The sequence below is a fragment of the Medicago truncatula genome, chromosome 2 (genome assembly GCF_003473485.1).
Source record: "Medicago truncatula cultivar Jemalong A17 chromosome 2, MtrunA17r5.0-ANR, whole genome shotgun sequence".
Classification (NCBI taxonomy): domain Eukaryota; kingdom Viridiplantae; phylum Streptophyta; class Magnoliopsida; order Fabales; family Fabaceae; genus Medicago; species Medicago truncatula.
In genome coordinates this window covers 46236921-46256774 of record NC_053043.1, presented here as the reverse complement: position 1 = coordinate 46256774, position 19854 = coordinate 46236921, and the positions used below count along the sequence as shown (strand labels likewise).

Below are 19854 nucleotides of genomic sequence, written 5' to 3'. Positions count from 1 at the left end.
CCTTTTGAATCATTCCACTTGCACCTAATTAATTAATAGGTTCAACTCATAATTCGTTTTAGGCAACATACATTATTTTTCAGGGTCCTTAATTGTAGAACTAACCTTGCTAACTAAGACCAAATATTGAATTTATTTATTTTTGAATTAAGAGCAAATATAGATACAGTCACACATATCTAAAAAATAAAGATACATAGTATGAAAAGTTGAACATCTAAGTTTTTTTTTATTCAACGGGGCTTAAGTTAAGAAAGAGAAACTACAAAAACAATAGACAATCTGTAGAAAGACCCTCAAAATTTTCAACAAGGAAATGAATTAGGATGACAATTTGGTCCATACGATCCACAATTCATCCATTAATTAATTTATCAAATCCATCCACCAAACAAAAACATTGTTAATGGATTGTATAATCCATCCTTTTTAAAGTATGGATGGATCCAATTTATCTACCTTATTTTAAACATAATAATACACATTCATTTGATAAAAAAAATAATTTAATAAATAAAAAACAGAAAACAAAAAGTAGAAAAATTGAAAAAAAAAGGATTTTTTTGTGATATATTAAAATTAATTTTATAAAAAAAAACTGAAAAAGATTATATTAAAATGAATTTAATATTAAAATAATATAATATGTTATAGGGTTACACAACGTCAAAGTTTGTTAAGAGTCCACATCGGATATGAGATGACCTAACAATGTGTTTATAAGTGGGGCAATTCTCACCTCACAAGTCGGTTTTGTGTTAGGCCCAACCACAATTTCTAAGATGGTATCAGAGCCTCTTCAAGATCCATTGGGTCACCTGCTATCAGATTTCAGCTATCGGACCACCCACTATTTATGTCCACGAACCAAGCCCAATAGTGCTGGTCGTGAGGGTGTGTTAAGAGTCTCACATCGGATAGAAGATGACCTAACAGTGTGTTTATAAGTGGGGACAATCCTCACCTCACAAGCCGATTTTGTGGGGTTGTGTTAGGTCCAACCATGATTTCTAAAAAAGTCTAACACCCTTTGTTGCGAAGGCCAACAGAACTTCGTCAACAGCCGTCGTGCAAGGGTTTTATTTTTTGTTGTCATTGTTATTTGGTCTTCATACCGTCTTGTGCAAGGTTAGAACTCACAACATGTCCTAAATGGTTCAAGAAGTTAATGATGTGTGCTTCTAAAAATGCTCTAAAACGACATGTTCATGTGAAGTGAGTGAATAAAAAGTTAATTATATATGTCATCAATTTAGAAAGTGTATGTCTTTATAGTACAATCCTAATCCAACTCTCTCTTTCTAAAAGAGAGGTGTAAATCCTTCAAAAAGAAAAGAGAGGTGTAATGTGTATCCTAAGTAACCCGACCCACTGAGAGTGGCGTGGGTTGAAGTACCATTTTGGACCATGATGGAACATGAACTAAGTGCTTTTGATTTTAAAGTACATAATCCACCAAGGATATATTTGCAAAGTGGTCACGTTTTCTGGCTTATATAAATTTCATCTATTAGATGTTAGTTATAGCATTGCAAAAGAATTGTGGAATAAAATATAAGCATTTAAACCACGAGATGATTTCTTTTACACAGAAAAGAGTGCAAAGGCAACACATGACGAACCAAGACATTCCAACTATGTTGCCACCCATTGGCCGCCACATATCATTCGCAGCACTCTAAAAGTATATTTGTTCGCACCCTCTCTCATTTCAGCCAATGGTAATTGCCCATCTACATCAATAAGAATGAGGCATGACTTCTTTTCTAGTATTCTTAATAAATAAAAACTTAAAAACAAAAATGATTATGGTGAAATATTAGAACACAAACTCAATCTTCCATTCTAGCAGTAATAGACAACAAAGGTTATCTTATACTAGTAACAATATCTTGTGTAGAATATGACATAGTGCATACCAACTACCAAGGTAGAATGCATAATAAGATGCTTTAACCAAAGAAAAGAACAAAATATTTCCATAGAAACCTATTGTCCCAAGTTGTTCCCTATTGTAGCAAGCACAATGTACTATAGTGTACCTGCACATTAGTAAAATTCTGCTAGAGTTTAATCGCCTAAACAATCGGTTTTGAAGAAATGAATATAGACTTCAATTCAGTTATAAACTTGAATTCTGTTGATTTTGCAGTTGCACTGTGGTTTGGTTGTGATTGGGAAGACTTGACTGTGGGGTGATTACACCTTGAGGATATAGTCCTTCTTGTGTCATCACTTGAGAGTCACGACGCTGCTGCTCTGAGTAAGCCAGCCATCTTCTTCTCCATTTGAGTATTTCCGCAATAACTGAACTTCCGCTCATCATAACACCAAACCCAGCAAATGATGCAAGAAGAATTGCCAAAACTGCTTGCTTACCAACCTGCAGGTTTCCAAACTAAAAGAATGAAGTTATTCTTCCTGTAGGGGCTTGGTACATGTCAAGTGAAAGATTGAAGTGATAAATATTTCGCTCGTATTAAAATATATTACCAAGGGGTAAAATACGTGCGCGAAAAGAACCACCAAAAGAAATTGAGCAGATGCATAAAGCCAGATGAACTTGCTCCTCACTGGAAAAGGAAACAATTAGGGTTTGTTTAAATGGTGAAACCCAAACAAGCATGAACAGAAAAGGCCAAAATAAAAATGAAACATGAATAGAATTCTCCAAAAGAATGATCTAATCAAGGAGTAATTGTAATGCCATTTTAGACCTATAATGTGTGCGAAAGAACATATTTTATGCACAATTTTAGATATATTCATCATATTGCTCGGGGATATTTTGCAAACCTACCCATGGTTGTAGATGTCATAGCGGAGACTAGACCGAGTACACATGAAAATGGAAGAGAAATGAAAATTGCTTTGGTTCCCATTTTCCCAACCTGCAGAGAGTTGAATAAATGAGGCTACTTTGAATTGTAACTTTGAGAGAAATGAGAGGATTTTTATTCTTACTAAAAGCTGCTCGAGGAAACAGAAATAAGCAAGCATGCTGACAATGACAAGCACAGGCAACTCCTGCCAAACCCTGTTAATTTCAGCAGACAATTTGAAGTGTTATGTTCAACAATTATATATAGTACAAGAATGATACAAAAACAACACCATATTCCATTTGTAAAACAGTGCACTTGTATTGGCCGCAGAACTCCAAGGAGCATAATAGTATTCTAAAGAGTAAACTAAAGACTACTTGAAGCATGAAAGTGGCAAGAATAATTTCAACTAGATATCGCACGGAATAAACCTACAACTTCAATGCAAGCAAGTCAGAAATCGCAGTTGACCAAATTCTGCTACGTAACAGTGCTACAGTACCGCTATGTGACAACATTTTGTACTAATTAGAATATTGGCCTATTGGAAGAATAGTGATTTGTTCAAATTACGCTATAACTGCTATCTAACTACACTGCCGGATGTGCAAAACCAGTGATAAATTCAGAGATAGCATTCAAGCTTATTAGTTCAGTTAGAGGCATGACAATATACTGGTTGATTGGCCCTATATTCTAGATAATTTCATAACAATTAACTTGCAACTAGGGAAATAGCACATGATTATCAACATATCTAGTATGATTCTATAGACATATAGAATATGAAACAAAAGTGCACGTGCCTGAAGTCATCTTCCTGGTGAGGCCTTGCTCCCGGATTCTGAGTTTGAGTACTTTGGATCCGTAAGAGAGTGACAGGGAGGTTCTGAACCTCCTCCTTGCATACGTCACAGGTCTTGTTACCTCTGATACTAAACCACTTAATTGCACATTCTTGGTGAGCCAAGGCAAGTTCACCTTTACAACAGCATTCCATCTTCAATGTCTCACCTCCTTCACATAGCTCAATCAGACAAATTCTACACACAGCTTCCTCTTCAGCTATATCTTCACCGTCATCACCGTCGTTTTCTGAACAAGTAAAGCTTATTAAGTTGAGTTATTGACATCATTTAGGATTGGAAACAATCTATTTTAATCGAACTAAGATGACTTAAAAGAGAGTCTGAATCTTTTGGAAAAAAATGAAAAATAAACTTTTCGTGCCAAGAAAGCAGAAGACATCATTCAATAAATGATTTTTATCAAATTTTCCGCGATTGCTTATACAAGTTCTTATAAAACGATACCAGTATCCTTTGCTGTGGACGTTTTTAACCATTCTTTCACTTCCTTTACACCTGGGGTGGAAGGAACAACCCGGAAAAACTTATCCATTTTCCTTGTAATTTTTTCTTGGCTATCTACCGGCTCTGAACGAGTGCGAGCTATCGTCCCCTGGCTTCTCTGCAAAAAGGATTAAATTGGTTAAAACAAAGGTTAACAGTTATATGCTGCTAAGGCTTCATTAAACAATAAATTCACTGGAACAAATTCAGCAAATATTTATATCCTTAGTATGTTCAAATTAGGGTCTCTTTGGATTGACTTATCTACTGACATAAACACTTATGAGCTTGTTTGAGAGAACTTATCGAAACAACTTATAACATAACCATAAATTGTTTTCCGCTTATTTCTCCAGAAAGCTTATGAAAACAACTTATAACTTACATAAAAACAACTTGACTTTATTTTATCTTTTGTTAGCATACACAATACACATAACCACTTATATGATAAGCGCTTATTATAAGCGCTTAATTAATTAAGCTGTTTGTCGAAACAGGACCATAGTAGTTAATGAAAATACAAGATACCCATTAATTAATTGCACATAAAAAAACAATCTTTTAAAGTTGAAATTAAAAGTACTAATCAATTAAAGGCCTTACATAAGGAGAAGCACCAAGACATCCACCAAAAGCAAACTCAGTGTTAACACGTCCAATTTCTTCAACAGGTAATGATGAAGTCCTATTAATCTTAGGATTAAATATCTTACTCAAAGACACTGATCCTGAGATTGAAGGCTTCTCATGAGGCCCTACAAAAGAACTTTCTGGCGCTGGCGCTCCAATTACCGCCTTTTCAATATCCGATGATGAAGTCCTATTATACCTGAAATTCAATTTTGGTAATATACTTCTATTTGATGATGATTTTGCTCTTGTTGTTGAAATTCCAAGATTGATATTATTATCAATTGGTGCATCAACAGAACGTGATGTAACAAGAAAATTCACCCTCCTTTGTGTTGAAGGTGGACTTGGTGTTAATGGCATCTTTATTGCAACAAAATCATTTGATGATGATGAACAAGATTCTTCTGATGACTTGCAGGGTATTTCCATCAAAAGATTTTCCTTCAACACATAAATACTATACCTTATGAGAAAAATCATAATTTTATAAATTAAGCAATGTTTTCTTGCCTATTAATTCCTTATAATAATGAATAATTCAACATGTTATCACAGCAATATAAATATTGTAACATGGCATAAAAAAGTGAAAAAGAAAAGTAAAGTACCTTGTGAACTGGAAGAGAAAGTGTTCTTTTACAAGAAGAAAGTTCATGATGATGTTGTTTTTGGTTAGAACTCATATTGTGGTGACAAAGCAAAGCACACTATAGTTGCATTTGTTTGTTTAGGAACCTTATGAGTTGTGAAATGAAAATGCTTTAAATTAGGAAATGAAATGAAAAATGAGATAAAGTTGAGCATTTATGAAACAGGTTATGTGGAATGGAGTTTCTTGAACACTCCCACCTACTTGTATTTCCTTTTTCCACTCACCCCGGACTCTTTGCTTTTACAGTACTATGACATCAAATATTTGCATAAACTTTTTTTATTATATAGTACTATTCTAGTAGTTTATTCATGTTCAGTGCGTTGTAAAGATTGATAATAATCTTATTACCCCCTTAAACACGTGCTCTCAAATGAATGATTTTGGTGTTTTGGAATTACGTCCACAAAGTGTTTAAAAGTCATTTATTCTTGTTATGGATAAATATACTTTAACTGTTTTGGTGCCACCTTAATGCTTTTTACCTTTTCCTATTATTACTTGTTCATATCCTTTTTAACTTTGTCTTTTTTTACACGTGCTAACAACATCACTAAACTTTGCTACTTTTATTAAGTTATTTATCATTTTCCTATAACACTTTTAAAGTTTCATTAATTTTTTTTTTTATTGAATATATAGTTTATTTTTATAAAAATTTATTGTATTAGACGAGAGGTATTACTCTTTTATAAACTCGTTTTAGACCTTAACTTTATTTATTTTGTGAGATGAGTTATTCTCATTCACAATACACATAATAACATTCAGTATTACCGAACTTCGTACGTGTTTATAAACGGTGTATAGTCTGGATCGATAAACTATGATAGTATATTAAAAAAATGATTAAGTATATTCATTTTTTATATGACCGATTTATAAGATGAAAGATATCAATCTTTATAATTTTTTCTAATACATCTTCTCGTATCTAACACTATTAAACTTTAAGCGCGAATATACAATGTTCAAATCATGGACCTCTTACTTTGAGAACTGGAACGATAACCAATTTTACCAACTCATGTTGGTTTTCCACTAAAATCATTTGAAAGACAAAGTAGAGAGATTTTGATGAAAAAGAGGCCAATTATTGATATTTTATGCTACAAATATATGATTGTCAATATTACTTTTTTTAATTAATGGCTCAAATGTTTTGCTTTGTTTCTAGTATAGAATTCACTTTAAAAAAGTGAAATCATATTTATAATAAAAGAAGTAATAACAATTTTCATCCTTTTATTTTGTCAATTTCTGGATTTTGATCTTCTTATTTTAATTTCACAACTTTACCATCTATGTTCTTACAAAGAAAATCCAAAAATTAAATCTAGTAGGTTGTAACAGCCACCACCATTAAATCTTGATATTTGGCTTCCTTTGTGAATTTCCACTATTTGACCATTGAAAAAAGTTTTCATTGCTTCATGACTTGGCTTGGTGAGCAATTCATTCTTTGTAGAAATTCCATCATTATTGTGCTATGTCTTCAATTCATATCTATCTTGCATTATCTATTTATTCAAGACAAAATAAAAAAATATAGTAAAATACAAAATAAGCATTAAATAAAAAACTTAGCCAAAAATAAGGTAAAATAACATGCAATCACATCACAAAATTTGAATTCTGGTTTGCCAAAAATAAGGTAAAATAACATAGCACTTTTGTCTATAAGAATAACATAAATTTCAACTATGGTTGAAACTACCTATCTAACAAGTAGCTTCAACAAGTAGGATGCAAAAATTTAGGGCCCTCTCTAGCTAACTGACTAGGCTCCACAACACCCTCATTATAGGAGAAGAGATACAATGCCACACCAAATTCACAAACCAGTTAGGGAAGCCAATATCCTCCAAAGTATCTTTAATGAAATTCCAATTCAATCTATTATACACCTATTCAATGTCAATTTTGATAGCCATTCAACCTTTCAAAAAAATTATAATGTTAGTAGAAAGAAAAACATCAGAACAACAATAATGTTATCACGATTCTTATTTAGTAATTGCTTTATAAGAAATGTTGCACAAACTAATTGGACGCATTTGCTTCATAGTAGTAAAATGATCAACTTAGGGATAAATGTAATAAGCATTTTATTTTAGAAAGCTACTTGGAGGGTTAAATTGTAATTATCTATTATATATATTGTCAAAAAATCACATTACACTCAAAAAATTAAATGTATATTATGAAATTCTCCTCTACACGGTTTTATGATATGCAATTGTTGAATAATCAACTCACGATCAATGTTGTCTAACACACTCCTCTCAATATAAGTCATGAGACAATCGTTCATCCACTCATCTCCCATTTGATTATGCAATATAGTCTTGAAAATCTTCATAGTAGAAAGGTTCGATCAAGAGTTGTTGTGACAACGAACAAAAACATTGCTAATTTAAAAAATTGACAAACTAACAAATAAACAATGAGAAATGCTAACAAGTGCCCTTTGCCCTAAGAGCAGTTGATAAGAAGTTTAAAGTAAAAAATTTATCTTAAAATTTGTATATTCAACTCATTGAAACACCAAAAAGCAACTTTATCTACATGAAAGTTATAATTTGTTTCTATTTTTTTATCCTTAACAAGTGCCCTAAGGGAACTGGCACTTGTTAGCAAGACTCATAAACAATATGTCTTTTAGTTTCAACCAATTTATTTGTGAAAGATCCCTTATTCTTTCAAAGATGCAAAGTCAACACTCCAACGCATATCAATGATGTAAGTCTCATAAATCATTGAAAAAAATAATAATAAGCTAAAAGAACATCCAAATGAAAACTCATACACCTTGTCGAAATTTAGATGAGGAATATCATCCACAATAGATAGATAATAACATATTGTCATAGTCGCTAGAGATAGAAAAGAGAAGAGTCCTATCAAGACAAAAACAAAAAATAGAAGAAGAAAATAAATAAATAAATAAATTAAATATGAATAAATATATTTTTTATCCTTATAAATATATCAACTTTTTATTTTAGTTCCTCTAACATTTTTTTTTACTTTTAGTCCCTATAAAAAATTTAATTACCACTTTTGATCCATATTTTTAAGTCAACTTGTGTGTAGCCTTTGTATTTTTTAATGAATTTGTGCAAAAATTTATAGAATATTGTAAAATTTTGTCCCAATAAAATTAGAATTTTTAACGAAACATGAATTAAATATGAATTTTTAACCATAAAAATATAAAAATTCATATTTAATTCATGTTTTGTTAAAAAAATCTTGTTTTTTGGAAAGGTTCTTACAATATTATAAACTTTTCAACAAAATTTTATTCAAAAATATGAATTTTACATATGTTTATTTAAAAGGAGGGACCAAAAGTGAAGATAGAAAACTTTTCGAAAACGAAAAGTTAATGATTTATTTTTTTAATTACTATGAAGTAATATACACAATTTTCATATAGAACACACAATAATTAAAAGGGCATTGCATACGTTACGAATGATTGCCCAAAGAAACTTAATAGCACACGTGTCTTTAATAATAAAACCCAACAAATTTTCAGTTGATTTTTTTTTTTGGCGGTGGTCGGAGTTCTTCAGTTGAATTTGATACAATACATAGGAGGACTAGTGGCTGAAAAAGACATTAATTAACCGTTTTTTGCTTTTGTTAAATGATTGTTCACAAAAAAATAACAATTTCCTAATCAAAATGGCCGAGTGGCTAAAACTTTTACGGCAAAAAGTGTTACAACACTCCACGTTAGTATTCTATCTTTGGTTTTGGTGAAAATATGAAAACTAGGGTTGGATAAGTTTGTATCGACTTGATCAAATGAACTATTAGAACTCATATCAGTTTGAACGGGTAAAACGGACCCTTCGGATCGCTTGAACCGGTCAGTATCGGCTTTTCTTGGTCGGTTTCGAGTGGGTGGTATGAACAAACATAAAAAATCTTGCTGAGGATCGGAACCAAGTATGCTTCTAACTCACAACTCTTGCCACCAGGGCACTAATGTTTTTGATGACATGTGATTCCTTCAATGTTATGTATTCAACACAAATTTTGTGTCTTATTTCTTTAATCTCACAATCCCTAAATCATTTCTCGCCATCATACAATTGAACCTAACAACCATAACTCCGCCCTTTTTGGTGGGCCTAATTAATTTTTATGAAAAAAAAAAGTTCGCAAGGAATTGAATCAGGTAACACATGAAAAGTTCATTTTTTTAAGTCACTTACATCATTACAATTCCTTTTTTTTTTATAGCATTTCATTTTCGTTATTATTTTTTTCTTTCGATTACAACATAGCAATTTCTTTTCCTTTTCATTTTTATATATTTAACAGCCTTTGCAATAAAAAAGACAAGTTAAAAGAAAAAATATATACAAAAGTTTGCACCAAAAAATTGGTCCTAACCACAAATCTTTTGTTTTGTTGCTTTTTAAGGTAGTTTGATAATATAATACAGAATATAACTATAAAAGTAATAATATAGTCAATTTCATAGTTATATATGAAACTCTATAAAACCCATGCAGGTAGAGGTTAATTTCTTTTCAATATCTATTAAACTTCCAATCAATTTAATATTCAATTCATTTAGTCTTTTAATTTCAACGCACAAGAATTTTAGTAGATATTATTTATTTATTTTTATCAAAAATGACTTAATTTTACCAAGGGCATATGATATTAACGCACAGTGAGCTCAATTATCTCATTCATGCATATATCCAATTATCCCACTAACAAAATGTTTTATAGATCATAATATGCCTCTAATTTGTAAGTAGAAATTGAAATTTGAAGAGAAAGATGGATTAGAAACTAAAATGACTTAATTTGTCAAGGAAGAGTTTTCAATGGTAACCAAGGTTGCAATGACTATTAATAAAAGTCAAGGACAAACACTTAAACATGACGAAGTATATCTTCCAACACCAATATTCTTATATGGTCAATTATATGATGCAATTTCGAGAGTGACTTGATAAGCAATGAAGATGGTGAAGATGATACCGTTAAATCAAATGTGATTTGCAAAAAGTTTTTAGAAATGTGTAATAATTTGTATATACTTTTAGATTTTAAATGTTTTTGTTGTTTCTGTTTCTCACCGTCTATAAGTTCAATATGAACAACAACATTAATATTTTCATGAATAGTGAATCACGACATAATATTAGGTATTACATCATACCCAACCCGTGTGTCGCACGTTTGTAAGTTTACTTTGTAAAAAGGGCAATTAAGTTGGTTTGAAAATTATATTAAAACAAATGATCAAGCCTTCGAATCCTCTATTGCTCACTGTGAATAATTTGTTCCTCTTCTTGCTCAATGTTCATCTAGTTTTACGACAGATTAACACAATAGTTTTGATCAATCTCTTGAGTCAAAACTCTTTTCTAAGTTATAATCCCTTAATCTCTTAAGTCGATTCCCAGCTGTCAGAATTAATACTAGCTCGTTAATCCCTAAGTCATAACTCACAATTTTCTATCTCTAGCTTAATATGTTAAGTTAAACAGATTTATTAGGTCAGATTTAACAGCTATGACTAGTAGTCAATTAAATTATAAGATCAATTCATATAATTAAGAAGTTATGGCTAGTAGTCATACATAATCATTTTTAAAAGGCATTAAACACAAATAAAACTGGATAATATTAGGATTACATTGATGTCAAAGAGAGTTCATAACAAATTACACGATCACAACATAATTGAAGAAAACAAATTACAACAATAATTTTTTTTCAATTAGTGAGATCTAACTTAGACCTTCATATTTTTAGGTTGTTCTAAGTTAGCAAATTGAAGAAAACAAAGGTTTGGTATTGGAGTGAGACGGAAGGCCCAAATTGAAGAAAACAAAGGCCCAATAACATATTTCTCTCACAAAACCCTATTAATTCGTTCATTTCTCTTTAGGTTAAATCAAACACACATTCTCTATATGCTTCCGCTCAAAGTGTCACTTCCTTGAAACCCTATCCGCCGCCAACTTCAAAACCAATATTAAATTTCGGATTAACAACGAAACGAAACCTAATTGTATCCACTTCGTGAAACCCTTATTCTCGCACTCTAATTCTCTCTTTCTTTGTTGTTGAATTGAAGATTTTGGTTATATTTTTGAATAAAGAATATTGTATTTGTTTATTACATAGAGATTAATTATATTTTTCGTATTTAGGGTTATTTTTTTATTCTATTAGTAATTTTGTGTTTTTTTGTTGCCTTTTTGTTTACTAACACTAGGAATTTTTATCTTTGTATAGGTATTGATATCATTTGTAGATTTCTCTGTTGAAAATTAAGACAAGGTATGGTGTGTTTTTCTTGTCTCGAGCCTTATGGTTTTATGTGCTTTCTAATTGATTATTTTTTAATGTTTTATGTGTGCATTTAGATTTTTATTTTGTGTTTTCACACTTTAGTGTTTTTCACGGTTGAAAGATGGAGCAGGATGACAGAGCTAATAGTTTGCAAGAAGTTGTCGTGCCTAATGGTATGTTATGAAATTTATCTTGTTATGAAATATGCTCTACTTTTTTGTTGAATATGTATGATTGTATGTTTTGAATATGTATTGTGTGATCTTTTTCTTCAAATTATATTTGTGCAACTGGAAATATTTTTAAAACTAAATCACATGTTTTGAATCAGTTTGTTAATGATATTAAATATGATTTTGATTCTATTCTCATTTCATTTTCTTCAAATTCTATGTATGCAAGTGTCATAATTGAAAATCTAACTCACATAATTTTGAATCAGTTTGTAAATGATGTTAAATCTAGCTCATATGATTTTAATGTACTATTTAGAAAAAAAAATTCTTGTAAAAATAGTGGTACAAATAACAAATAAAATGGTTAAATCCGTTTTTGACCCTACAAATTTCAAACTCTTATTTTTTGTCTCATAAAAAAGTGGTACATAATCATTCTTACAAAATTTTCTTGCATGCAATTTTAGTCCCTACTACATGCAAATTGTTTGAGTATCATTAAACTCATATTTTTGAATGAATTGTGTACAATATTATAAAAATGCCTGCAAAAAATCATTAAGAAAATATGTGTGGACTTAATAGTAGCGACTAAATGTGCATGCAAGAAAATTATATAAGAAATACAATGTACTACTTTTTTTATAGGGAAGACAGTGTAACACTTTTTTTTTTTTTGGGGGGGACGAAAAACAAAATTTGGTAATTTAGTAGGAATTAAAAACTTATTTAATCCAAGATAAAAGTGACACAAATATTATATAAAAAACAATTAAAAATTAAAAAGTGACGCAACTTTAAGTAATTAATGTAATCAAGCAGTGTATTCAATAAAACTTTCGTGTAGGCATGGTCACTATTATAGAATTCAACGGACACATTTTTCCTTTACCATTGTAACACATAACATGAACCACAATGTTAAATAGGTTACTTGATCTTTATTCTCCTAGTATTATCTGAATTAAGAATGATATCTAAGAAGTCTTCAAGAGGAAAACAAAAGCATGAGTTGAAGAAGATTGACAGAGAGAGAAAAAAAATTAGCATTTAAAACTAATAAGCATAACATTCTCAACAAGTCCTCCGATTTATCAACACTTTTGGGGTTTGTATTTATATTATGTTTTATCCAAGAGAAAAACCACAATTTTGTTTTTGAGAATATCTTTCTCAGTGCATAGCAAGATTAAGAAGAAAGTTCTACATATCAAAATGTTTTTCCTCTTAAAACATAAGAATATCAACTCAATCCACGAGAAAATTTTGTTAATTCTGAGAACTTGTTGTGAATGCAATATATTGTCGTTGTAAATGCAACAAAATTATTTTTCTTTCTCAATTTTCTACAACTCAAGTTTTTGTTTTCCTCTTGATAACCTCATCAATGCAATTCTTAATCAAGATAATATTCCTAGAAGAATGATCAATTAAGTTATACAATATTGTGGTTCTTGTCATATGTTATAAAGATAAAGAAAAAATGGGGTAGTTGAATTTTATCATAGTGGCAACTCACATACTAAAGTTTTATTGAACATAATACCTTATCACATTAATTATGTAAAGTTGTGTCACTTAGTAGATAAACCTTACTTTAATGTATTACATAGAAGACGAATTATTTAAAAAATAGGGGTATCAATATCCATAAAGATAAAATGGTTAAATATATTTTTTATCCCTATAAATAACAAACTTTCATATTTTTTTTCCTTAAAAGATGTGAAACCTAATCATCCTTAATTACAAATCTTTTTGCATCAAATTTTAATCCCTATAAAATCCAAAGTTGTTTCAGTATTCTTAAACTGTGATATTTTTGAATGAATTTTCACAAGTATGTCAAGAACATTATAAAAAATTCTCTTACAAAAGGTTAATTTTTGTACATGGAATGAATTAAATATGTATTTTTTTAATTTCAAAATTCTAAAAAAGTAGTAATGAAAATCTGAACAAGGAGTTGTCGTTACAAAAGTTGTTGGATAAAGTGAAAGTTATAGTTTTTTTTTTTTTTTTTTTGTTAAAACTATAACTTGACCATTAACATGATTAGAATTACCGCTTTCAGTATGATGTTGTTTTTATCAGGTAATTTGAATTGCCCATTGACATAATTCAAAATACTTAATTCGAACTACCCATTATCACAATTTGAATTGCAAGTATCAGAAGAAGAAAAAAAATTATATTTAAGGCACTTTCTCAACATGATACCTTGATTTACCTAAAAAAAATCTCATAACATGCTCTATTTTTTGAATTTTGGTGAGTATACTAAATCATAAGCTTAGCCATGAGAAGACCTTAGTTAGAAGATTATACTAATTTGACAAGGCAAAACAAAATTTGAATTGTTGATATAAGTCACAATTTTATTTAACACATAATCAAAGAAAAAATCACATATTGATAGTTCATAAAAATAAAATGGACAGAACGACAAGAGTAACCGAGGACGTCTAGTTTTAAACTAGGACATTAAGCTCATCTGAAGATGAATTGCCAAGAGTAGTCTGTGATGATGTACTTGGGTCTTCTTTAGGAGGCTCTTTTGGGTCAAACTCGACTTTCTCTTGATTCTCAGCTGATGATGGACTAGGGTCTTCTTTAGAAGGCTCTTTTGGGTCAGACTCGACTTTCCCTTGGCTTTCAGCTGATGGTGTCTGAGAGTCAAGGGAAAGTCGAGTCTAACCCAAAAGAGCCTTCTAAAGAAGATTCAAGTCCACCATCAGTTGAGAATCAAGAGAAAGTCGAGTTTGACCCAAAGAGCCTTCTAAAGAAGACCTAAGTCCATCATCACAAACTACTCTTAGCAATTTATCTTTAGATGGGCTTAATGTCCTAGTTTAAAAATAGACGTTCTCGGTTACTCTTGTCGTACTGTCCATTTTATTTTTATGAACTATCAACATGTGAATTTTGCTTTGATTATGTGTTAAATAAAATTGTGACTTATATCAGCAATTCAAATTTTGTTTTGCCTTGTCAAATTAGTATATTCTTCTAACTAAGGTCTTCTCATGGCTAAGCTTATGATTTAGTATACTCACCAAAATTCAAAAAAAAAAAAAAATAGAGCATGTACATGTAAGAAATGAGATTTTTTTTTTTTGGGGTAAATGAAGGTATCATGTTGAGAAAGTGCCTTAAATATAGACTTTTTCTTTTGATACTTGTAATTCAAATTGTGATAATGGGTAGTTCGAATTAAGTATTTTGAATTATGTCAATGAACAATTTAAATTACCTGATAAAAAACAACATTATATTGAAAACGGTAATTCTAATCCTGTTAATGGTCAAGTTACCTGATAAAAAAACAACCTCTTGATTTGATTTCGTTTGTTGTTTTATCTTAATTTAATGACTTTGCACTTTGGGACCATGATCCTTTAGAGTCGCATATGACTGCATGCTCCTACATTTAGTGCAAATAATCTAAGAGAGAATGGAGGGAGTGACTTTGAGTGTTCTAGGGACCAAAATAACCTTTAAAATAAACTAATTACAGGAAAACGTAGGATTTATGCCTATAGAGAATCTTAATTCTACACTTTGACCTTTTGTTAAAAGTCATTCTAGACACACCTTGTCCTGAAATTGATCATTTTTAATGATAGTTTTTTTTTATTTTTTTTTTATATTAATAATCAAATGCGACACTCATTATGGAATAAATGAGTCGTATTTTTTGAAAATTTACTTAGAAATAATTATTAGAAATGGTGGTTGGACCTAACCCGATAAAACCGGCTTGTAAGATGATGATTGTCCCACTTATAAACACATCACCAAACCATCTCCTATCTGATGTTGGACTCTTAACAATAATCATAACTAATTTTTTTCATATTATAAAAAGATAGTTGGACCTAGCTAAATTTTCTATTAAGTGCAAATTTATCCCCGTAAAAAATAAGTGATTTTTTTTTTTTTATCAAGATCATTCTTTCGATTATCCTACGCCTAGCATTGAATCAAAGAGCTATATTAACATTGAATCAAAGAAAATTGAATCGATTAACATTTGCTTCGAAGGGGAACCCTCTCACTAAACCTCGCTATATTAACACCAAAGAGGTTGTAAAGTCTTTGATGTTTTGTTTATAAATTATTTGTTATTTCCTTGTGTGCAGGTGGAATGTCAGACATCCTAGAGAAACTTAGGAAAATTAAGCAGAGAAGAAAGGCTAAATTATAAATCTTCATGGTTCAAATTTAATTTGCACAATGGTGACTTTTAGCACGGGGCAGTTGTGAAATTGCCCCATCTTAAATCAATTTTGTTTTATTTGCTGTTAGATGTACACCCTGCATTTTATATTCCAATTTATAGCCCTACTCAATTATAATTTGATTCAAATTAATTTATTTGTACTTGATCAAAAGAAAAATAAAAAAATTACTTGTAAATACATTATTTTTGATTTTTTTTTGTCAGATTGCCTACTGACTAGAATTAAGATTTTTCAAAGTGAATAAGTGGGGTGTCTGGGGTTTGAACCCCGGCTCCCACATAATAGTGCATATCCCTGCCAACTGAGCTATGCTCACGGGAACTGTAGATACATTATTTTTTAATCTCCCGTTTAAAAATCTAATAGATCCAACTCATTCTCAATAATTTTTTTAATTTGAAAACATAGACATGTTTAAATTTGGGCAAAAAAAAATATATGACGTAAATATATATTTACTATATTATTTAGAAAACATAGACATGTTTAAATCTGGGCTAAAAAAAATATGACGTAAATATATATTTACTACATTATTTATAAATAAATAAATTTAGTTTGTATCTAACTTTGTAATATTAATCCCTTCCATAAAATTTTTTAATATTAATTAGGATTAAATATATTTTTGGTCCTTATAAATATAACGAATTTTGTTTTTAGTTCTTATAAAAAAGTTACATGTTTTTGTCCCTCTAAATTTTTTTAGCATGTAGCTTTAATTTTAATTTAATGGGGACTAAAATTTTTTGTCCCTATTGTTATACCCTGTTTTTGGACCTAAAAATACTGGGCCCAATTTCATTTCAAACTTTGTCAAATGTCAAATTTCAACTGCACAGTTCAATTTGTCTCTGCTACGCAGTGTTTTCAATCACATTTTTACCTATGTTTTTCTTGCATAAAACCTTTCAAAATGTCTTTACTTGTCTTGTAAGTCATTCAAAAGTGTCTCTGAATCAGTGCATTGCTTTTTCTACAGTTTATTTCAAAATTTGCAAAAAGTCATACAGAAGGGTATTTTGGTCATTTCCTGCAGTGGGACCCATTTTCATCCTTGTGACTGTCTCTGAGTCTTTTCAAATTCATTTTTTAACATTTCATCAGTAAACCTTGCTAATTTCATTTCAAACTTGCGTCTGAGTCAGTGTCAAGTCTGTTTGAGTCAGTTTAGGTCGTTTTTAGCCCTAAGGGCATTTTGGTCATTTCACATAAAATTTTGGCATGGGGAGGTTACTTTGAAGTACCTCATTTAAGCCATTGGTTCATTTTAGTCCGTTTTGTCAGTTTTATTTTTTGTTTCACTTTACGTTTGGTCAAATTTTGTTTTTTATTCAAATTTTATTTTTTGCATTTTGGTCCCTCAATTGAGGTCCCAAAATTGCACTTTTGTCCAAATTTCTTTTTTTATCTCATTTCAAGTTTCTTAATTTTGCAGTTTAGTCCTCAAGTTCTTATTTTTGCAGAAAAGTCCAAAGTTCATTTTTCAGGTCCAGGCCGTGTCATTCTTTTTTTTCAGGTCCAGGTGTCACTTTCTCATTTGTTCAGAGGCACACATGTCATGCTATAAAAGGTGCACAGTGCCACTCAAAGCCAGGAATCACACGCCACCTCAACAAACAGAGAACTCTCTCTCTCTCTTAGCAGTTACAAATCAAAACAGAAAAAGCTTCAACATTCATCAATGGCGTAAACCTAACCTTTTCCAGAAACAGAAACTACACAAATTCAAGCTATTTTTTCATGGATTCTCAGTGATTCTTTGAAGAATCATCATCATTGAATCAGTATCTTCGCAATTCAAGGTGCGAATTCGCCAAAGGCAAACTCCAGCACCGATCACGAAGATACAGTGAGGAAGACGAAGAAGAAAGAAAGATAATGAAGGTTTAAACCGGCGAAGAAGACGATAAAGCAAGAAACCAGCAGGAACACCGGTTTATTTCCGGATTCAAAGCCAAATCACGTAGCATCAGAGATTGAAATTTTCCAAAGAATTTCTCCATTAAAGGTTTCAACCAAAACCTTAGGTAAAACTCATAATCTTTTTCAAAAGCAATATCACTGTTAAACCTAAAAATCACGCAAACAAAACAGATCCAAATTTCCAGAATTCAAAGCCAAAACCGTAACCGTAAACACAAAACCTAGATCCATAAGGATCTAAGTTTTGAAAGCAAGAACAAACATCAAAGAGGTGTTAAACAACGAAATGATGTAGATCTTCAAGGATCTAAACGTTATCTTTCAAAAAATCAAAATCAAATTCAAAGCCGTACGGCAAATTTCCAGATCTACATCGTTTCGACTTGAATTTGAAAAAACAACTGCTGGATTCGTGTTTAGGGTTAAAGGACGAATCAAATGAAGTAAGAATCTTTGAAATCTGGAAATTTAGGTCACCGGAAACTGCATGAACTCGCCGGAGAAGATGAAGTTTCCGGCGGACCTTCAAGGTCTCCGCCGTAGCTTCATCCTCGCCGGCGGCGAGGTTAGTGAGAGATGAGAGAAGAGAGAAGAGTTAGAGAGAGAATGAGAGCAGCAAAATGAAATAAACCGGAGCTCCTTCCTTTTTATAAGCCAGCGAACCGGACCGGTCCAGTCCGGTCCATTCCCCTTTGATTCCTGGCCGTTTGATCTAGGGTTTCAGAATCCTGGATCAATCGTATGGTTCCTGTGCAACCGGATCTTCTAGTGTATTGGGCCTTTGGTTTGGGCTTTGTTCTTTTACATTTTTGTTTGTTTTCCTGCTATTTGCACCATATTTCTTTGCTGTTTGAACCCCTGCATGCTTAAAATTTTCTCCAAAAAATCTCCAAAAATTATCACATGTTTCTTGATATTTTCTTAGTGTTTTTATGACATTTTTGAACATTAAGGATCTATGAAATTTTTGTATAATTAATTCATAGCATTTTAATTCTCTTTGAATTATTTGTTATGAATTCTTCTTCACACATTTGTCCTTGATGTGAGAATATGTGATAAAAGCTACTTGATGTGTTAATATGAGAGATTTGTGCCTATAATTTCATGTTGATTTGCTGTTTTGATTTGGTTCATAAGTTCTTGATTTTATGAACAATATATGCATATTTTGAAAGATATGAAATGCCAAGTTTATTCTAGAAAATATGGCATGAAACCATGCTTGCATATTTCCAATAACTCCATGCTATAACTTGAGATAAAGAAAACTCTTTCAAAATTTGTTAAAGCATGAGAATTAGAGGCCAAGAATGCTTTAGGTTTCATACCTAAATTTTTAGGGTTTAATGTCATTTTGTTAACTTTTTGTGCCATCTTGCATGCTTTTATTTCTTAATGCTTATTATGTTCTTTCTTTTGACTAACAAGTTTATTTCCATGTTTCATGCATCTCATTTAGTATTCCCTCCACCTTCTTTAGCCTAGCATTTATTTTTTTTTCAAGTCTTAATTCATTTAGAGATGTAATTTGTCATCATTATTTTGTAGCTTGGCAAAGGGGCCATAGAATGTATTTAGGTAATGTTGTAATATGGACTATGGACACTATGACGCACCAACACGCACACACTCACCTTAGATGTATGCATAGGATTGTATGGTTAAATAAGCGTTTAGGTTTTAAACACTTAGAGAAAATCCATC

General features: G+C 31.0%; 1 protein-coding gene across 2 annotated transcripts; it reads right to left on the bottom strand.

Annotated features, from left to right (window-relative positions):
• Positions 1-1806: 1806 nt before the first annotated feature.
• LOC11427758 (uncharacterized) lies at positions 1807-5715 on the bottom strand. 2 transcript variants are annotated; one of them, XM_013609836.3, is made up of 8 exons: positions 5422-5715; positions 4784-5254; positions 4139-4295; positions 3632-3920; positions 2965-3037; positions 2801-2891; positions 2494-2573; positions 1807-2398 (listed from the first exon to the last, which is right to left on the bottom strand). In XM_013609836.3, the coding sequence occupies exons 1-8, from the start codon at positions 5494-5496 to the stop codon at positions 2123-2125; spliced, it is 1512 nt and encodes a 503-aa protein (XP_013465290.1). In that variant the 5' UTR covers positions 5497-5715; the 3' UTR covers positions 1807-2122. The 2 variants fall into 2 exon arrangements, with proteins under 2 accessions (XP_013465290.1, XP_003597225.2); XM_003597177.4 differs by having other exon boundaries at positions 1807-2383.
• Between the last annotated feature and the right edge of the window lie 14139 nt (positions 5716-19854).